Source organism: Sus scrofa, chromosome 16 (assembly GCF_000003025.6).
Source record: "Sus scrofa isolate TJ Tabasco breed Duroc chromosome 16, Sscrofa11.1, whole genome shotgun sequence".
NCBI classification, from domain to species: Eukaryota; Metazoa; Chordata; class Mammalia; order Artiodactyla; family Suidae; genus Sus; species Sus scrofa.
In genome coordinates, this window is record NC_010458.4 from 32,805,227 (window position 1) to 32,818,536 (window position 13,310).

General features: G+C 44.2%; 1 protein-coding gene across 1 annotated transcript; it reads left to right on the forward strand.

Annotated features, from left to right (window-relative positions):
* FST (follistatin) lies at window positions 1,115–6,156 on the forward strand. Its single transcript, NM_001003662.1, is given in 7 exon segments — window positions 1,115–1,204; window positions 3,084–3,193; window positions 3,196–3,274; window positions 3,712–3,930; window positions 4,234–4,458; window positions 5,109–5,339; window positions 6,074–6,156. Coding segments are annotated over 7 exon segments (1,032 nt in total). The 5' UTR covers window positions 1,115–1,119.

A 13,310-nucleotide genomic window follows, 5' to 3' on the forward strand; every position in this document is an offset into this window, starting at 1 on the left:
TCTCGGAGCCGGGGCGGGGGGTGGGGGGGAGCAGCAGACCGCCTACGTCGGCGCCCCAGCTCCGGGCTCCAACTCCATACGCGGCGGAGTGAAAGGGTAGAAAAGAAATGGAGAGGGTGAGACTGAGACTGGGGGGAGACCGGGCCTGAGGTGTTAAACATTTTTGTTTGCTTCTGACTCGTCGAGACCGAGGGCTGCGTCTCGGCGGGCTCAGCCGGGGTGGAAGGTGCCGGGGCTGGGATTCCCAGCCACAACTCTGGCTCGAGGTGGCCGAAGAACTCGGCACGCGCAGACCCAGACACAAAACATCGCGGTGTCCCGCGCTAGGTTACAGGGGCCTAAACACCAGCGACAGACCCGGAGTGGGGTGTTTCAGCAGCTCGGGGATCGCCGGGCATTTGCAAAAGTCTTCTTGGAGCGGAGCGGCGATGCGAAGACCAATTCCCGCCCCGCTCTGCTCCGCCAGCCGCCACCCCCAGCCCACCATGCCCCCCCCCAACGCACACACTCACACACCACCATGAACGAACACACACACACACACACACACACACACACGCCGTCCCAGGCGCGCCGGCGCTGCCTGCGAGCGGCGGCGTGCAGGACTTGAAGTGGGTGTTCTTCCCCACTCCCCACCCCCGAAGCGTCGCCCTCACCCCCCTCCCGTCCCGGTCGCCTGCCCCCTCCCTCTCGCTCCTACGCAAATAAGAACTCGGCGATACCCTCCTGCCGCTTTGATTTCGGGCACCTCCACCAGATAATTGGGAAGGGTTTCCAGAAGGTGGGAAATGTCACCTGATTCACACTGAACTTTTAAAAGCTCCCCACCCCCAAGGAGCCGCGCACACCCTCGCTCGAGGCCGCCCTCCCACTGCCCCACACACTGGGAGACCGCCCACCGCAAACCGCGGAGACCCCCGTCTAGATTTAAAGCGCGGCTGCGCCCGGCTTCTGACGTCCATTGAATCGCGCGGGCGGCCGGCGGCGAGCGCGGGGTTGCGCCGGGATCGCTGCGCCCTCCGCCGCTCGCCTCTGCGACGCGCGCCGCTCGCCGGAACCACTCGCCGCCGCGCCTGCTCCCCGCACCGTCGCGCTCCTCGTCCCGCGCCTGACCCCAGAATGGTCCGTCCCAAGCACCAGCCCGGCGGGCTATGCCTCCTGCTGCTGCTGCTCTGCCAGTTCATGGAGGACCGCAGCGCCCAGGGTAAGAGAAGGGGGATGCGCTGGGAGGCTCGGCAGGCGACAGGGGTTTGTACTTTTCAGTCGTCTCCACTGGGTCTGTTCTGAGCCGCGCTGCTCTTAGATGTTGGACCAACTTAGGAAGTCCGGGATGGAGAGGAGTGGGAAAATTGAAGGCAGTGACACTTTAGGACTGGGAGCCGAGTTTGGAGCGGGGCGATCCTTTAAAAGGAAAGGGAGTGAGCTGGAGTCTGTCTCAGTAGTTAGGGTTAGATGCTCCAAGTTCTGGACATAATGAGTTTAGATGTTATCTCCCCTGTTTGGCTCTGAAGAAGGGGAAAAGCATCAGTAGCCTGGAGATTTCTGTCGACCCACTTACAGTCTACCTCTCTACCTCCTACATCTTTTGGATACTTTAAAAAATGACTGCATTGGGGAGGGGGATACTGAAATTTCTTCGGTGGCTGAGGGACGTGGTTTCAGAAACTTTGCCCAAACTTGGAAATGTGGGTGCCGAAAATTTTAGAGGGAAGTAGCTTTCTGCCTAGTGGATGCTTCTTCCAACACCCTCCCCCAAACCCGCAAAAAAAAAAAAAAAAAAAAAAATACCCCTGACTGTTTTCAGTAGTTTACAATTTTTTTTCTTTGCCTCATTCCTCATGTTAACTTTCTGTAGAACAGTGAAAAGCCCACAATTGATTTAAATTCTGAGATGCAGTAAGAGCAAAGTATTTTTTTAATTAGATTTATTTATTTCTGCTAGTCTTTGGGCAGACTTTTTTAAAATCATAAAAGCAGCTTGCTGTTCAATATATTGTTAAGATTATAGGGATGATTCCCGAGAGGTCTTTCTGACCAAATCCGAACATTAAAAAGGAGGAGGGGGGGGGGAATTACTTGCAAAGATTTCTTGGTAGGTATGAGATATGTATTACCATGAGACGGTGGAAGCCCCTCCCCCCTTTATTATTATTATTTACTTGGTTGGTTGGGTTTTTTCCCCCTACACTCTTCTTGAGACGGACTTGTAACTTTCCTGGCTTTAGCATTAACATTTTATGTGTGTTGTAAACTGGCCACCGGGCACTGCCCCTCGCGGTCTGCAACGCACCACTCTGAGTTGCCCGCCTTTCGGGGCGAGGCGCTGCCTAGGTGCCGGGGACGTGGGCGCCGGGGAAAGCAGCCCTCGGAGATTTCGAAAGATCGCGGTGGCCGCGGGCGTCCTCTGGATCTGGCGGATTGCAAAACGGGACCGTCGGGAGGGCTGCGCCTTGAGGCCGCACGGGGCAGCTCCGGGCAAGGCTCAGTTGCTTTTGCTTTTTTGCTTTCATTTTTCTCAAGTGCCTTTTGCTTGATCTGTTCCTGTAGGTGTCTGTCTCAGCCTCTCCACCCTCCCCCCCTTTTTTCTTTCTCTTAAGTTCTCCTACTTTCTTAACCCCTGTCACAAATAATACTTTTACCGCCCACATGAAACCAACATGTAAAAACATCCGTCGCATCCTGTTTTTGTCAGGTTCTTTAATCTGCTCTTCGAGTCGCTGCAGGTTATGAAATAGGACGAATAAAAGTAAACAGTCTAGTAAAAGTCAATGCAAGCTGCACGTGTTGTGTCTGGGTCACTGGTAACTGACATTGATATGGCTGGGGCGCTCTGGCTTCTCGCTCTCGCCCTCCCTCCCCACCGCCCCCTCGCCCACCTCCCACTTCTTCAATCTGGCTCCCCCCCTTTACACACCCCGTCATTCCCACCTATTTATTTTCTGCTTTTCTCTTCTCTCTCGCCTCCTCCTCCACGCTCACTCCCTCCCCATCCCCGAAGGGTTTCCTTGCCTCGAAAGCTCACCGCCTCCCTACCCGAACCCCTCCGCTCACTTGCCCACCTCCCCACCCCTGTCTCCCCGCAGCTGGGAATTGCTGGCTCCGCCAAGCAAAAAACGGCCGCTGCCAGGTCCTGTATAAAACCGAACTGAGCAAGGAGGAGTGCTGCAGCACCGGCCGCCTGAGCACCTCCTGGACGAGGAGGACGTAAATGACAACACACTTTTCAAGTGGATGATTTTCAATGGAGGTGCCCCCAACTGCATCCCATGTAAAGGTAAGGGTCTTCCTCCCCAATTTGCAGGCCCTCAGTAGAGGGCGTCTTACCCTCAGCTTCCCCACTGCCCAGCTGGCGTTTGTTTGAGCCTGGGAGAGCTTTGTTGGTGGGTTCCCCCTAACTGCCTCCAGCCCCAGTAAGCCATTGGCGTTGAATTTTGGCAGTCGTATACCACAGGCAAAACAAGATCTGCAGAGGTTCGCTGACCTCTTAGCCAAATGCGGTGGTGACACCAGCCAGCCCTCTCACTTTGAGAGAGATTTGGGTATGGGAACACAAATCTGTCCCCCACCCCTCCTCAATTTCTGGGCGAGAGCCTAGACCCCTCAGGCTTGAACTCCCGGCTGCGCGATTGCGCAAGGCACCCGAAGCCCTCCTGGCTGACCTGTTTGGTGCCTGGCCCTGGTTTTAATCCCCTGCCTCTTTCCAACTCTTAGAAACGTGCGAGAACGTGGACTGTGGGCCCGGGAAAAAATGCCGAATGAACAAGAAGAACAAACCCCGCTGCGTCTGCGCCCCGGATTGTTCTAACATCACCTGGAAAGGCCCAGTCTGTGGGCTGGATGGGAAAACCTACCGCAACGAATGTGCTCTCCTCAAGGCCAGATGTAAAGAGCAGCCGGAACTGGAAGTCCAGTACCAAGGCAAATGTAAAAGTAGGTCACCCCTCCTCCAGCTTTCAACCTGAGGTAGTCCCGCAGCAAGACCCCTGGGGTTTGGTGTAGTCACAGTAAGAGCCTAATGATATCAAATAAAGGAACCCTTTTCTAATGACTCCTTAAGAACGCTGAAGGCAACCCAGAGGCACAGGGTTTTTTTTTTTTTGAAAACCACAGCGTTCCCAAAATAAATTTTTGAAAGCTGGATGCTTCCATTCATGATTTCCTTGATAGTATCAAATGCTGAGTCCCAAAGTACAGGAAGGTGCCTATTAACGTGTGTTTCTCTCTTTGTTTCAGAGACCTGTCGGGATGTTTTCTGTCCAGGCAGCTCCACATGTGTGGTGGACCAGACTAATAATGCCTACTGTGTGACATGTAACCGCATTTGCCCAGAGCCCACCTCCTCAGAACAGTATCTCTGTGGGAATGATGGAGTGACCTACTCCAGTGCCTGTCACCTGAGAAAGGCTACCTGCCTACTGGGCAGATCTATTGGATTGGCCTATGAGGGAAAGTGTATCAGTAGGTATTCTGGATTGAGAAAGGAAAAGAAATAAATGGGAAAAGGGAAAAAGGCTAATTCTGTCATTAAAAAAAGCCTAAAGCCTCCCCAAACACATAGCTTCAGCAAAGGGAGAAATATTCTCCAGTTTGGGTAAACTGTCCTGCTCACAGCACTGTCTTCCAGAAGCATCAGCACATATATTGAAATGGCAGCAAGACACAGGAAACAATTTTCCTTCATAGAAACCCAAGACCTCACTCACTTTTACACATCTTTTAAAGTGCTAGACTTGCTGGAAGCAAGAAATAATTACTTAACAGTTCCTAAAATCTGTTCTCAGATTCTGATAACTAATGGAACTTTTTTTTTTTAAGATCCCACTTATGGGAAATAAATAAATATGTATATTTAACTCACAGATATTGTGAAATCCTGTTCCCCCAAAAAAACTACAGTATTTTCATGCACTAATTATAGTATGAAGGGTGTGTGTGTGTGTGTTGAGTTTCACCGGTTTTTTAAAAGAACATTTTTGCACCATATCTCCATTAACCCCCTTAATGAGTAATAAGGTATGTTATATGTTTACATTTATTGATAGGAGACTATAGAGAAAAGGGGGCAAGGGGGAAATGGATTTACTCATCACAGGTGTATTATATCCTAGAAGCAAAGTCCTGTGAAGACATCCAGTGCACTGGTGGAAAAAAGTGCTTATGGGATTTCAAGGTTGGCAGAGGCCGCTGTTCCCTCTGCGATGAGCTGTGCCCTGAGAGTAAGTCTGAGGAGCCTGTCTGTGCCAGTGACAATGCCACCTACGCCAGTGAGTGTGCCATGAAGGAAGCGGCCTGTTCCTCAGGTGTGCTGCTGGAAGTAAAGCACTCTGGATCTTGCAACTGTAAGTGTGATTTCTAACCTTTCTGAAATTGAAAGCTTTCCCAGGCAGGCCCTAGGGAATGCGATGTAAAAAAGCACAAAAACCTCCCCATATAAGCCCAGTTAGGTAGCTGCTAAGTTTTACCAGCAATTCAGCAATCCACAGAAAAACTGCCTGGAATTTTTCTGGGCCCTTAGGACTTGTCCAACGATCATCAATGGGGTCGCCTCTATAAACCTGTTTCCAGTCATTCACCCCTAATTTCTTTAGCTTTAGTAGTGTGCTTTGCTTTATTAACACTTGAATCTAAACTAACTGCTTCAAAGGTGTTTTTTTTTCTTTTTCAAAGACAGCTTTCTATTATCATACATGGGCTGCTGCTTTGCGCAGTTGCCTCTACTAACTCTGAATTAAGAACCCAAAGCAGTTATACCTAGAACACGAGCGCTTTTTATCTAATTTCAGGAATCTGCCCGTAAAACCTGAGCCATTGATTCTTCAGAACTTTCTGCAGTTTTTGACTTCATAGATAATGTTTTTAAAAAACATTTTTTTTAAACTTAATGCATAACAGCAGATGCCAAAAAGCAAAAAAAAAAAAAAAAAAAAAAAAAAAAGCATCTTACTGCAAGTCACATAAAAATGCAACGCTGTAATATGGCTATTTCAGAGGGCTTTGAAAACATACACTGAGCTGCTTCTGCGCTGTTGTTGTCCGTATTTAAACAGCAGCTCCCCTGTATTCCCCCATCTAGCCATTTCAGAAGACACCGAGGAGGAGGAGGAAGATGAAGACCAGGACTACAGCTTTCCTATATCTTCTATTCTAGAGTGGTAAACCCTCCACCAATTTTCAGTGTTGACATAGCCTTTGGGCAAAAAAAAAAAAAAAAAAAAAAAAAAAAAGAAAGAAAAAAGAAAAAAAAAGAAAGAAAGAAAGAGAAAAAAGAAAAATATATATTGTCCATACTGTAAATAAGTGTATGCTTATTTATTTGGGGGGAAAAGTATACATAAAGGACCTTTGTCCTAAAGCTCTCTCCCAGGCCACCTTGTTACTCATTGGACCCGGAGAGGCAGTCATTGTGAGGTCTACTGGATGAGGCCCATAGTTGAGACTTGTAGACATTTATTTATACTGTGTCATGTTTTATAATTTATACATAAAATGTCTGGTTGACTGTACACCTTGTTTTTGAAGAAATTTATTCGTGAAAGGAAGAGCAGTTGTTATTTATTGTGAGGTCTCTTGCTTGTAAAGTAAAAGCTTTTTTTTTTCCTTGTAAACCATTTAAGTCCATTCCTTATTATTCACTCACTCATCTGTCTCCCTTCATTTCACTGTTAGACTCTTTTCCATTTTAACAAACTTGCATGTCAGTTTCTGTCATGTTTATTTATTGGATTCTCCGCTGCCTGTTCTGTACATATATGATCCCTCGGGTTTTGTTTACAAGGAATCTTGACTGACCAAAAGGCATTATAACTGACTCAAATAGAAGGTACAGAGGATACATCTTGAGGAAACTCCTACTCTGTTCTCTTGTGATGAAGACATTTGTGAGAGAGGGGCTGATTGCATTTCTAGTAATGTACTTTTAAGATGTTGCAGATCCAAAGATATGGGTGTCAGGGGCCTGAAGGAAGGGGATTGCTACACATTCAACCTTTTGTTAGGTGTTTCCTTTAAGCTAGTCTGCTGTACCTTTTAAATTAGTTATTTTCACCTAGCGTGTCATGAAAAACTATATCAAAGCTTTATCAGTTCAAGTTTCTTGCTTTTCATAACACTTTTTTCTGATGCAATTTTATATTTTCAAACATGGCAAGTTAAATATAAATTCATTTAAATATATAGTTTTGTACTTTTCTACCATGTAAATGTGCAATGTATATAAAAGTTATAATGTGTATTTGTAAATAAATGATGAGTGAAAAAATAAAAAAATTTTAAAAAGCCAGTGGTCTCAATTGCTGATGATGTAATAGAAATTGTTTGGGCTTTTGAGTAAAAATGTATATGATACTTTTGCCGAGAAACCAATATCTCTGAAATTAAGTGGCCAGGGCAGTGGAAGCTCCAAAGTAAGTTATAGATTGCCTCAGTGGTGCTCAAAAGATAAAGGTTCAGCAACCCCTTTGTAGGAGTCATGGCATACCTGCCACTAAGCTAAATGTTCCTCCCTGCAATGGGCCAAGCCTAAAGTTCCCTCTTTAAAAACCCCATCTTATCTATCCTTGTTCCAAGCCTATCTCCATAGGCAGACGTACACTTTATCTTTCCTCATCTAAATAAAGTAGATCTTAGATCTTCAAAAAACAAAGCACATGGCAAGGAAAAGTGAAACTAGCTGAATATATGACAACACATCCTAGAAATTGGAATATCAGCTATCAAAATAAAGGCAATATGGTGTAGGAATTCTGGGGGGGGGTAGATTTCCACAATGATGCCCATGGTTCATGGAGACTAGATAAGGACACGTATCAATGTTTTGCAATTTATATTAGACAACCAAGTCAAAACCTCAGATTGGCATCTGGGGCATCAGTTGTCCCTGTAATCCGTAGTGATACATAACTAGTCACAAATTTCCAACTCAATGTATGCTAATTCATTGCCTAGGTATATTAAAAATAACAAGTACAACATGCAAAGAAGTGAAGGTTTGATCTGTGGGAGGTAAAGAGCAAACAGTCGATGTTGCCAACACTGCTGAACAAATATGTTCTTACTTTCAAAGACTGCCCCAAGTTCTTTTGAAAAGTTTATACCATTTGTGAAAACCCTCATTAATATAAGTAGTTATTTTAAAAATGATTACAGGAGATTGTTGGCTCTCAAATATAGTCACAAAATGAGAAATTTGGTGGTGGCAGAGGGGCCTCGTGGATGGGTAGATAGCGAATAGTGATCAGGACACTGTAGGGTTTTGTTACCCTCAGCCTTTGGGTTCCAGTTCCCAGAGAAAGGGATAAAGGTGGTGCAGAAGACAAAGAGGCTGCCATTAACCTCGGAAGACAAGGATGCTAACTTCTGCATTGCCCAAAGCTACAGGCTTGCCATTAGGGATGGGCTCTCCGGGAAGGAAAGAGCAGATACGGTTTCACATCCCTTCCTGGACTTGATTTGTTACCTTGTCCCGGGATGCTACAGATGCTTTAAAGCTGCCATTGACATCAGAGTAAAAATGTCAAATTTAACAGGCACCGATGTGTGTCTTGGCAAGGGGGAGTGATAAAATCAACAGCTTGCCATTTAAACAACATCTAGATTATTTATTTAAAATTTGTATTTTATATTTGTCAGCATCAATCATTCCTCTCAAACACCAGACAGTATCTCATTTTCCTTCTTGGGGTTTCTGACTTTTCCAGTAATCCTGCATTAAGTTAATTAGTACCAAAAAATAGAAGTCACTTTTAAAATTAGATTAATACCACTAGGCTACTCTTAGAATTTCAGCTATGACACAAAAGAGTCTAATTCACTTAGGTATGTAATAGAATAAAAACAGTCGTGTATAATGCAACTATAAAAAATTGCTAATATTAACTAGTATATGTCCTAATCAATAGAAATTATAAAACATCAATAATGAAAAATCGATCAGAGGTGTAATTTTCATCAGATGTTCACTTCAGTTGAAGTTTTTATATACTATACGGGTATAGCAAAAAGTTAAATCTGCCGCAATTAGAATCATTCCCAGGAGTTCCCGTCGTGGCGCAGTGATTAACGAATCCGACTAGGAACCATGAGGTTGCGGGTTCGGTCCCTGCCCTTGCTCAGTGGGTTAATGATCCGGCGTTGCCGTGAGCTGTGGTGTAGGTTGCAGACGCGGCTCAGATCCCGCGCTGTGGCTCTGGCGTAGGCCGGTGGCTCCAGCTCCGATTCAACCCCTAGCCTGGGAACCTCCATATGCCGCGGGAGCGGCCCAAGAAATAGCAACAACAACAAAAAAAGACAAAAAGACGAAAAAATAAATAAATAAATAAATAAATAAATACTCATTAAAAAAAAAAAAAAAAGAATCATTCCCAAACAATGCAGCTCAATACAGTACAAGTCCTTAGACTGGATCTTGTACCCAAGGGAAAAAGCACTACAATGGTTATTAGGCCAATTGACAAAATTAGAATACTGTCCATAGATTAAAGCATTGTATCAATATCAAATTTACTGAAATTGATTATTATGATATGCATGCAAGAGAATATTCCTATACTTAGGAAAAGACACACAAAAGAATTACGGGAGGAGTTCCCCTCATGGCACAGGGGAAACGAATCCGACTAGGAACCATGAGACTGCGAGCGAGTTCAATCCCTGGCCTCTCAGTGGATTAAGGATCCGATGTTGCTGTGAGCTGTGGGGTAGGTTGCAGACGCAGCTCAGATCTGGCATTGCTGTGGCTGTGGTGTAGGCCAGCAGAAACAGCTCTGATTAGACCTCTAGCTTGGGAACCTCCATATGCCGTGGGTGCGGCCCTAAAAAGACTAAATAAATAAATAAATAAATTTTAAAAAAAGAATTATGGGGAAAAGACCAAAATGTATGTAATTTACTATTAAATGATTTAGAAGGAAAAAAACAAAGCCGTAGTTTTTTTTTTTCCCATATGTATTCAGAGATAGCAATACAAATGATAAAAGAAGTAGCCTAAAAGGTTAATTAACAATAAGTGGGAGTTCCCATCATGGCTCAACGGTAAGGAACTGGACTAGTATCTATGAGGATGTGGGTTCTGTCCCTGGCCTTGCTCAATGGGTTAAGGATCTGGCCTTGCCATGAGCTGTGTAGGTCCCAGACATGGCTCGGATCCGGCATTGCTGTGGCTGCGGTATAGACCGGCAGCTGCAGCTCCAATTCCACTAGCAGCCTGGGAACTTCCCTATGATGTGGATGTAGCCCTAAAAAGCAAAATAATAATAATAATAATTTGTAAATTTGAGTAAGAGGTATATAGGTATCTTAATACTATATTTTTGCAACTTTCTATATGTTTGAAATTATACCCACATAAAAAGTTTAAAAAGTCATTCTCAAGGAGCAGCGCACAGTAGACTGCTTCTCCTAATTTCTAGGAAAACAATTGAAACGGTGTCATTTAAAAAAATCACTTCGTATGACCAAAAGACTGGAAAATAATTCTGGTGACTTTATAAAGGTTACTAAAAAAATCAAAATTGGCAATGAGAGAATTTCTGACACCTCAACCATACCTGAACTTTTCTTTTCCATAATTATCTTAAAATTGAGAATAACTAGTAGCTTTGCTAAAACACTTTGAACACACAAAACCCCAGTTCTTCCCACCCCACTGTATATTATTTAGACAGGAATTAACCACTCTGTGCCTCAGTTTCCCCGCATATGTAATCAGGATAATGAAAGGACCTCCCCATAATAATGTTCTAAGGAATAAAAGAAATAAGATGTGTATGGTGCTGAGACCTGTGCCTGGTACTTAAAAAAAAAAAAAATCAGTGAATAAATGTCCTCTGGATTGTAGTAATTGTTATTAATGAAAGAGAAAAAAAGGTAAAATTATGGTTCAACCAAACTCTACCTTGAAAATGCAATGGATGAGGAAGGACATCAATTAAGACCAGAAGCACAAGTGTAAACAATTTTTTAAATGGAAGGTCAATACGACTTTAAAGCATTTTAGCTATGCTAATATTTAACAAACTTCACTAAGTTCTAGATATTATAGCAATATTACAGTTCAAATAACAGATTTAGCTATATTAGTTTCCATGGAAATTTAGAAAAAAATTCAATCACATACCAATTTATCCAAAGCCACAAAACATGCCTTTTGTCCTTTGGTTCATAATCCCTGGTAGTAAACTAAATGAAATCCATCTTCTTTAATTTTGGTATGATTTCCTGCGTGAGGACTGCTGCGTCCTAAAGATAATAATAAACTCTTTCCAAACTATCAAAAATCCTAAGGTAAATTGTACAATTACCAGATATAAAAGATTATATACTATTTAATTAATAAACTCACTTATTAAAAAACATTTTAAAAAACTGGTCCTAAGACAGACACATTTCTGGACTTCCCATTCCACTTTCCATTCAGATCAGCAAACAATCATTCTTCAGCCAAAAGTTGTCATGTAAATAGACTCCAGGCATGCCTACTCTGAGTACTCAGCAGACCTGCCCAGACACGTCCAAATCCCAGATTCTGTTTAGCTGGAACACTCCCATGAGTACTGGATGGTCCCTGGGTTTTGCCATCGTTGGACCTCAGATATCTTGGCTGGTACCATCAAGATTCCTGTGGCTGAGTCCTTCAGACACTTAAAAACATATTCTCTGGATTATACCAAATGAAGTCCTGGCAGAGCTGTAATTTGTCATTTTTCTATTTTAAGAATATGGCCCAGGAACCAACAGGTACGGTCGGGAGCCGGATATACTCTCACCAAAAGTCTCTTTTTTTTTTTTTTTTTTTTTTTTTTTTTTTTTTTGTCTTTTTGCTATTTCTTTGGGCCGCTCCCGCGGCATATGGAGGTTCCCAGGCTAGGGGTTGAATAGGAGCTGGAGCCACCGGCCTACACCAGAGCCACAGCAACGCGGGATCTGAGCCGCGTCTGCAACCTACACCACAGCTCACGGCAACACCGGATCGTTAACCCACTGAGCAAGGGTAGGGACCGAACCCGCAACCTCATGGTTCCTAGTCGGATTCGTTAACCACTGCGCCATGACGGGAACTCCTCACCAAAAGTCTCTTGAATTAATTCCCTAAGGATTTCGGTCTCTGGCTAAAGAATGAGCATAAGCTTTTCTCAAGAATTTAGGGCAAGTGAGAAATCAGAGGCAAAGTTACAATCCCAGTGAGACAGAGAGGGCTGTACACCTATTCTAGTTTCAAGAGACCTTGATAATTCTCTGTCTTTTCCAGTACTAATATAGAGAGATAGATGATAGGTAGATAGGTAGAGAGAGACAGAGAGAGAGGATGATTTCCTGGCAGTCAAAGACCAAGGCAAGTCTCTATAGCTGCTTGAGACTGCTATGGGCTTATGGGCTAATGACAAGGGAGGAATTGGATTATTCAAAAGGTTAGCAATACCTGAAACTTAAGGTAGAGTCTTCTATAGGATCAGTGCCTCAGGAAAAGTTATCAAAACAGATTTAGGACAATTTATTTATTAGGTATATGGAGACAGAAACCAGTCACTAAAATTCCCCAATATAAATGATGCTATTCAAGATGTAGTGCCTGGACATTGACATCAGCATTACCTGGGAGCTTGTTAGAAATATGACTTTTAAAGCATGACTCCAGAACCACTGAACAAAATTCACTTGGTGTTCCTAGGATCTATGTTGCAACAAGCTTTCCAGGTGATCCTTATGTGTGCTAAAGTTGGAGAACTATTACCCTAGAATCATTTCAAGCTCTGAGTGAACCATGGCTACCTGATGTTCCAAAGGCAGCCAAAGTGCCCATGCATGGGGCTCTGGTAGGGCTACAGAGAAGCTGTGTTCAACGCTGTTCCCAAAGCCTGACCAGGCCAGGATTCCCAAACATAATTGTCCTTATTTGCAGGAGTGTACCTGCTGGTGGTAAAGGCACTTGGCTATAGACAAGGTGCATTTTTTTCCTAAGAATATTTTCAGCCTTAATCTTTTTCTCTCTTTTTTTTCGGTCTTTTTAGGGCTGTACCTGTAGCATATGGAAGTTCCCAGGCTAGGGGTGAATTGGAGCTGTAGCTGGCAGCCTACACCACAGCCACAGTAACGCTGTATCCAAGGAGTATATGTGATCTGCACTACAGCTAATGGCAATGCTGGATCCTTAACCCATTTAGAGAGGCCTGGGATCGAACCCATGTCCTCATGGATTCGTTACCTCTGAGCCACAAAGGGAACTCCCTCAGCCTCAAGGGCGATCTTCCCCGTGAAACTTAAGCTTGGGTGGCTAGGAGTTGTAGACTTGCCTCTATTATCCCTTCTATATGTAC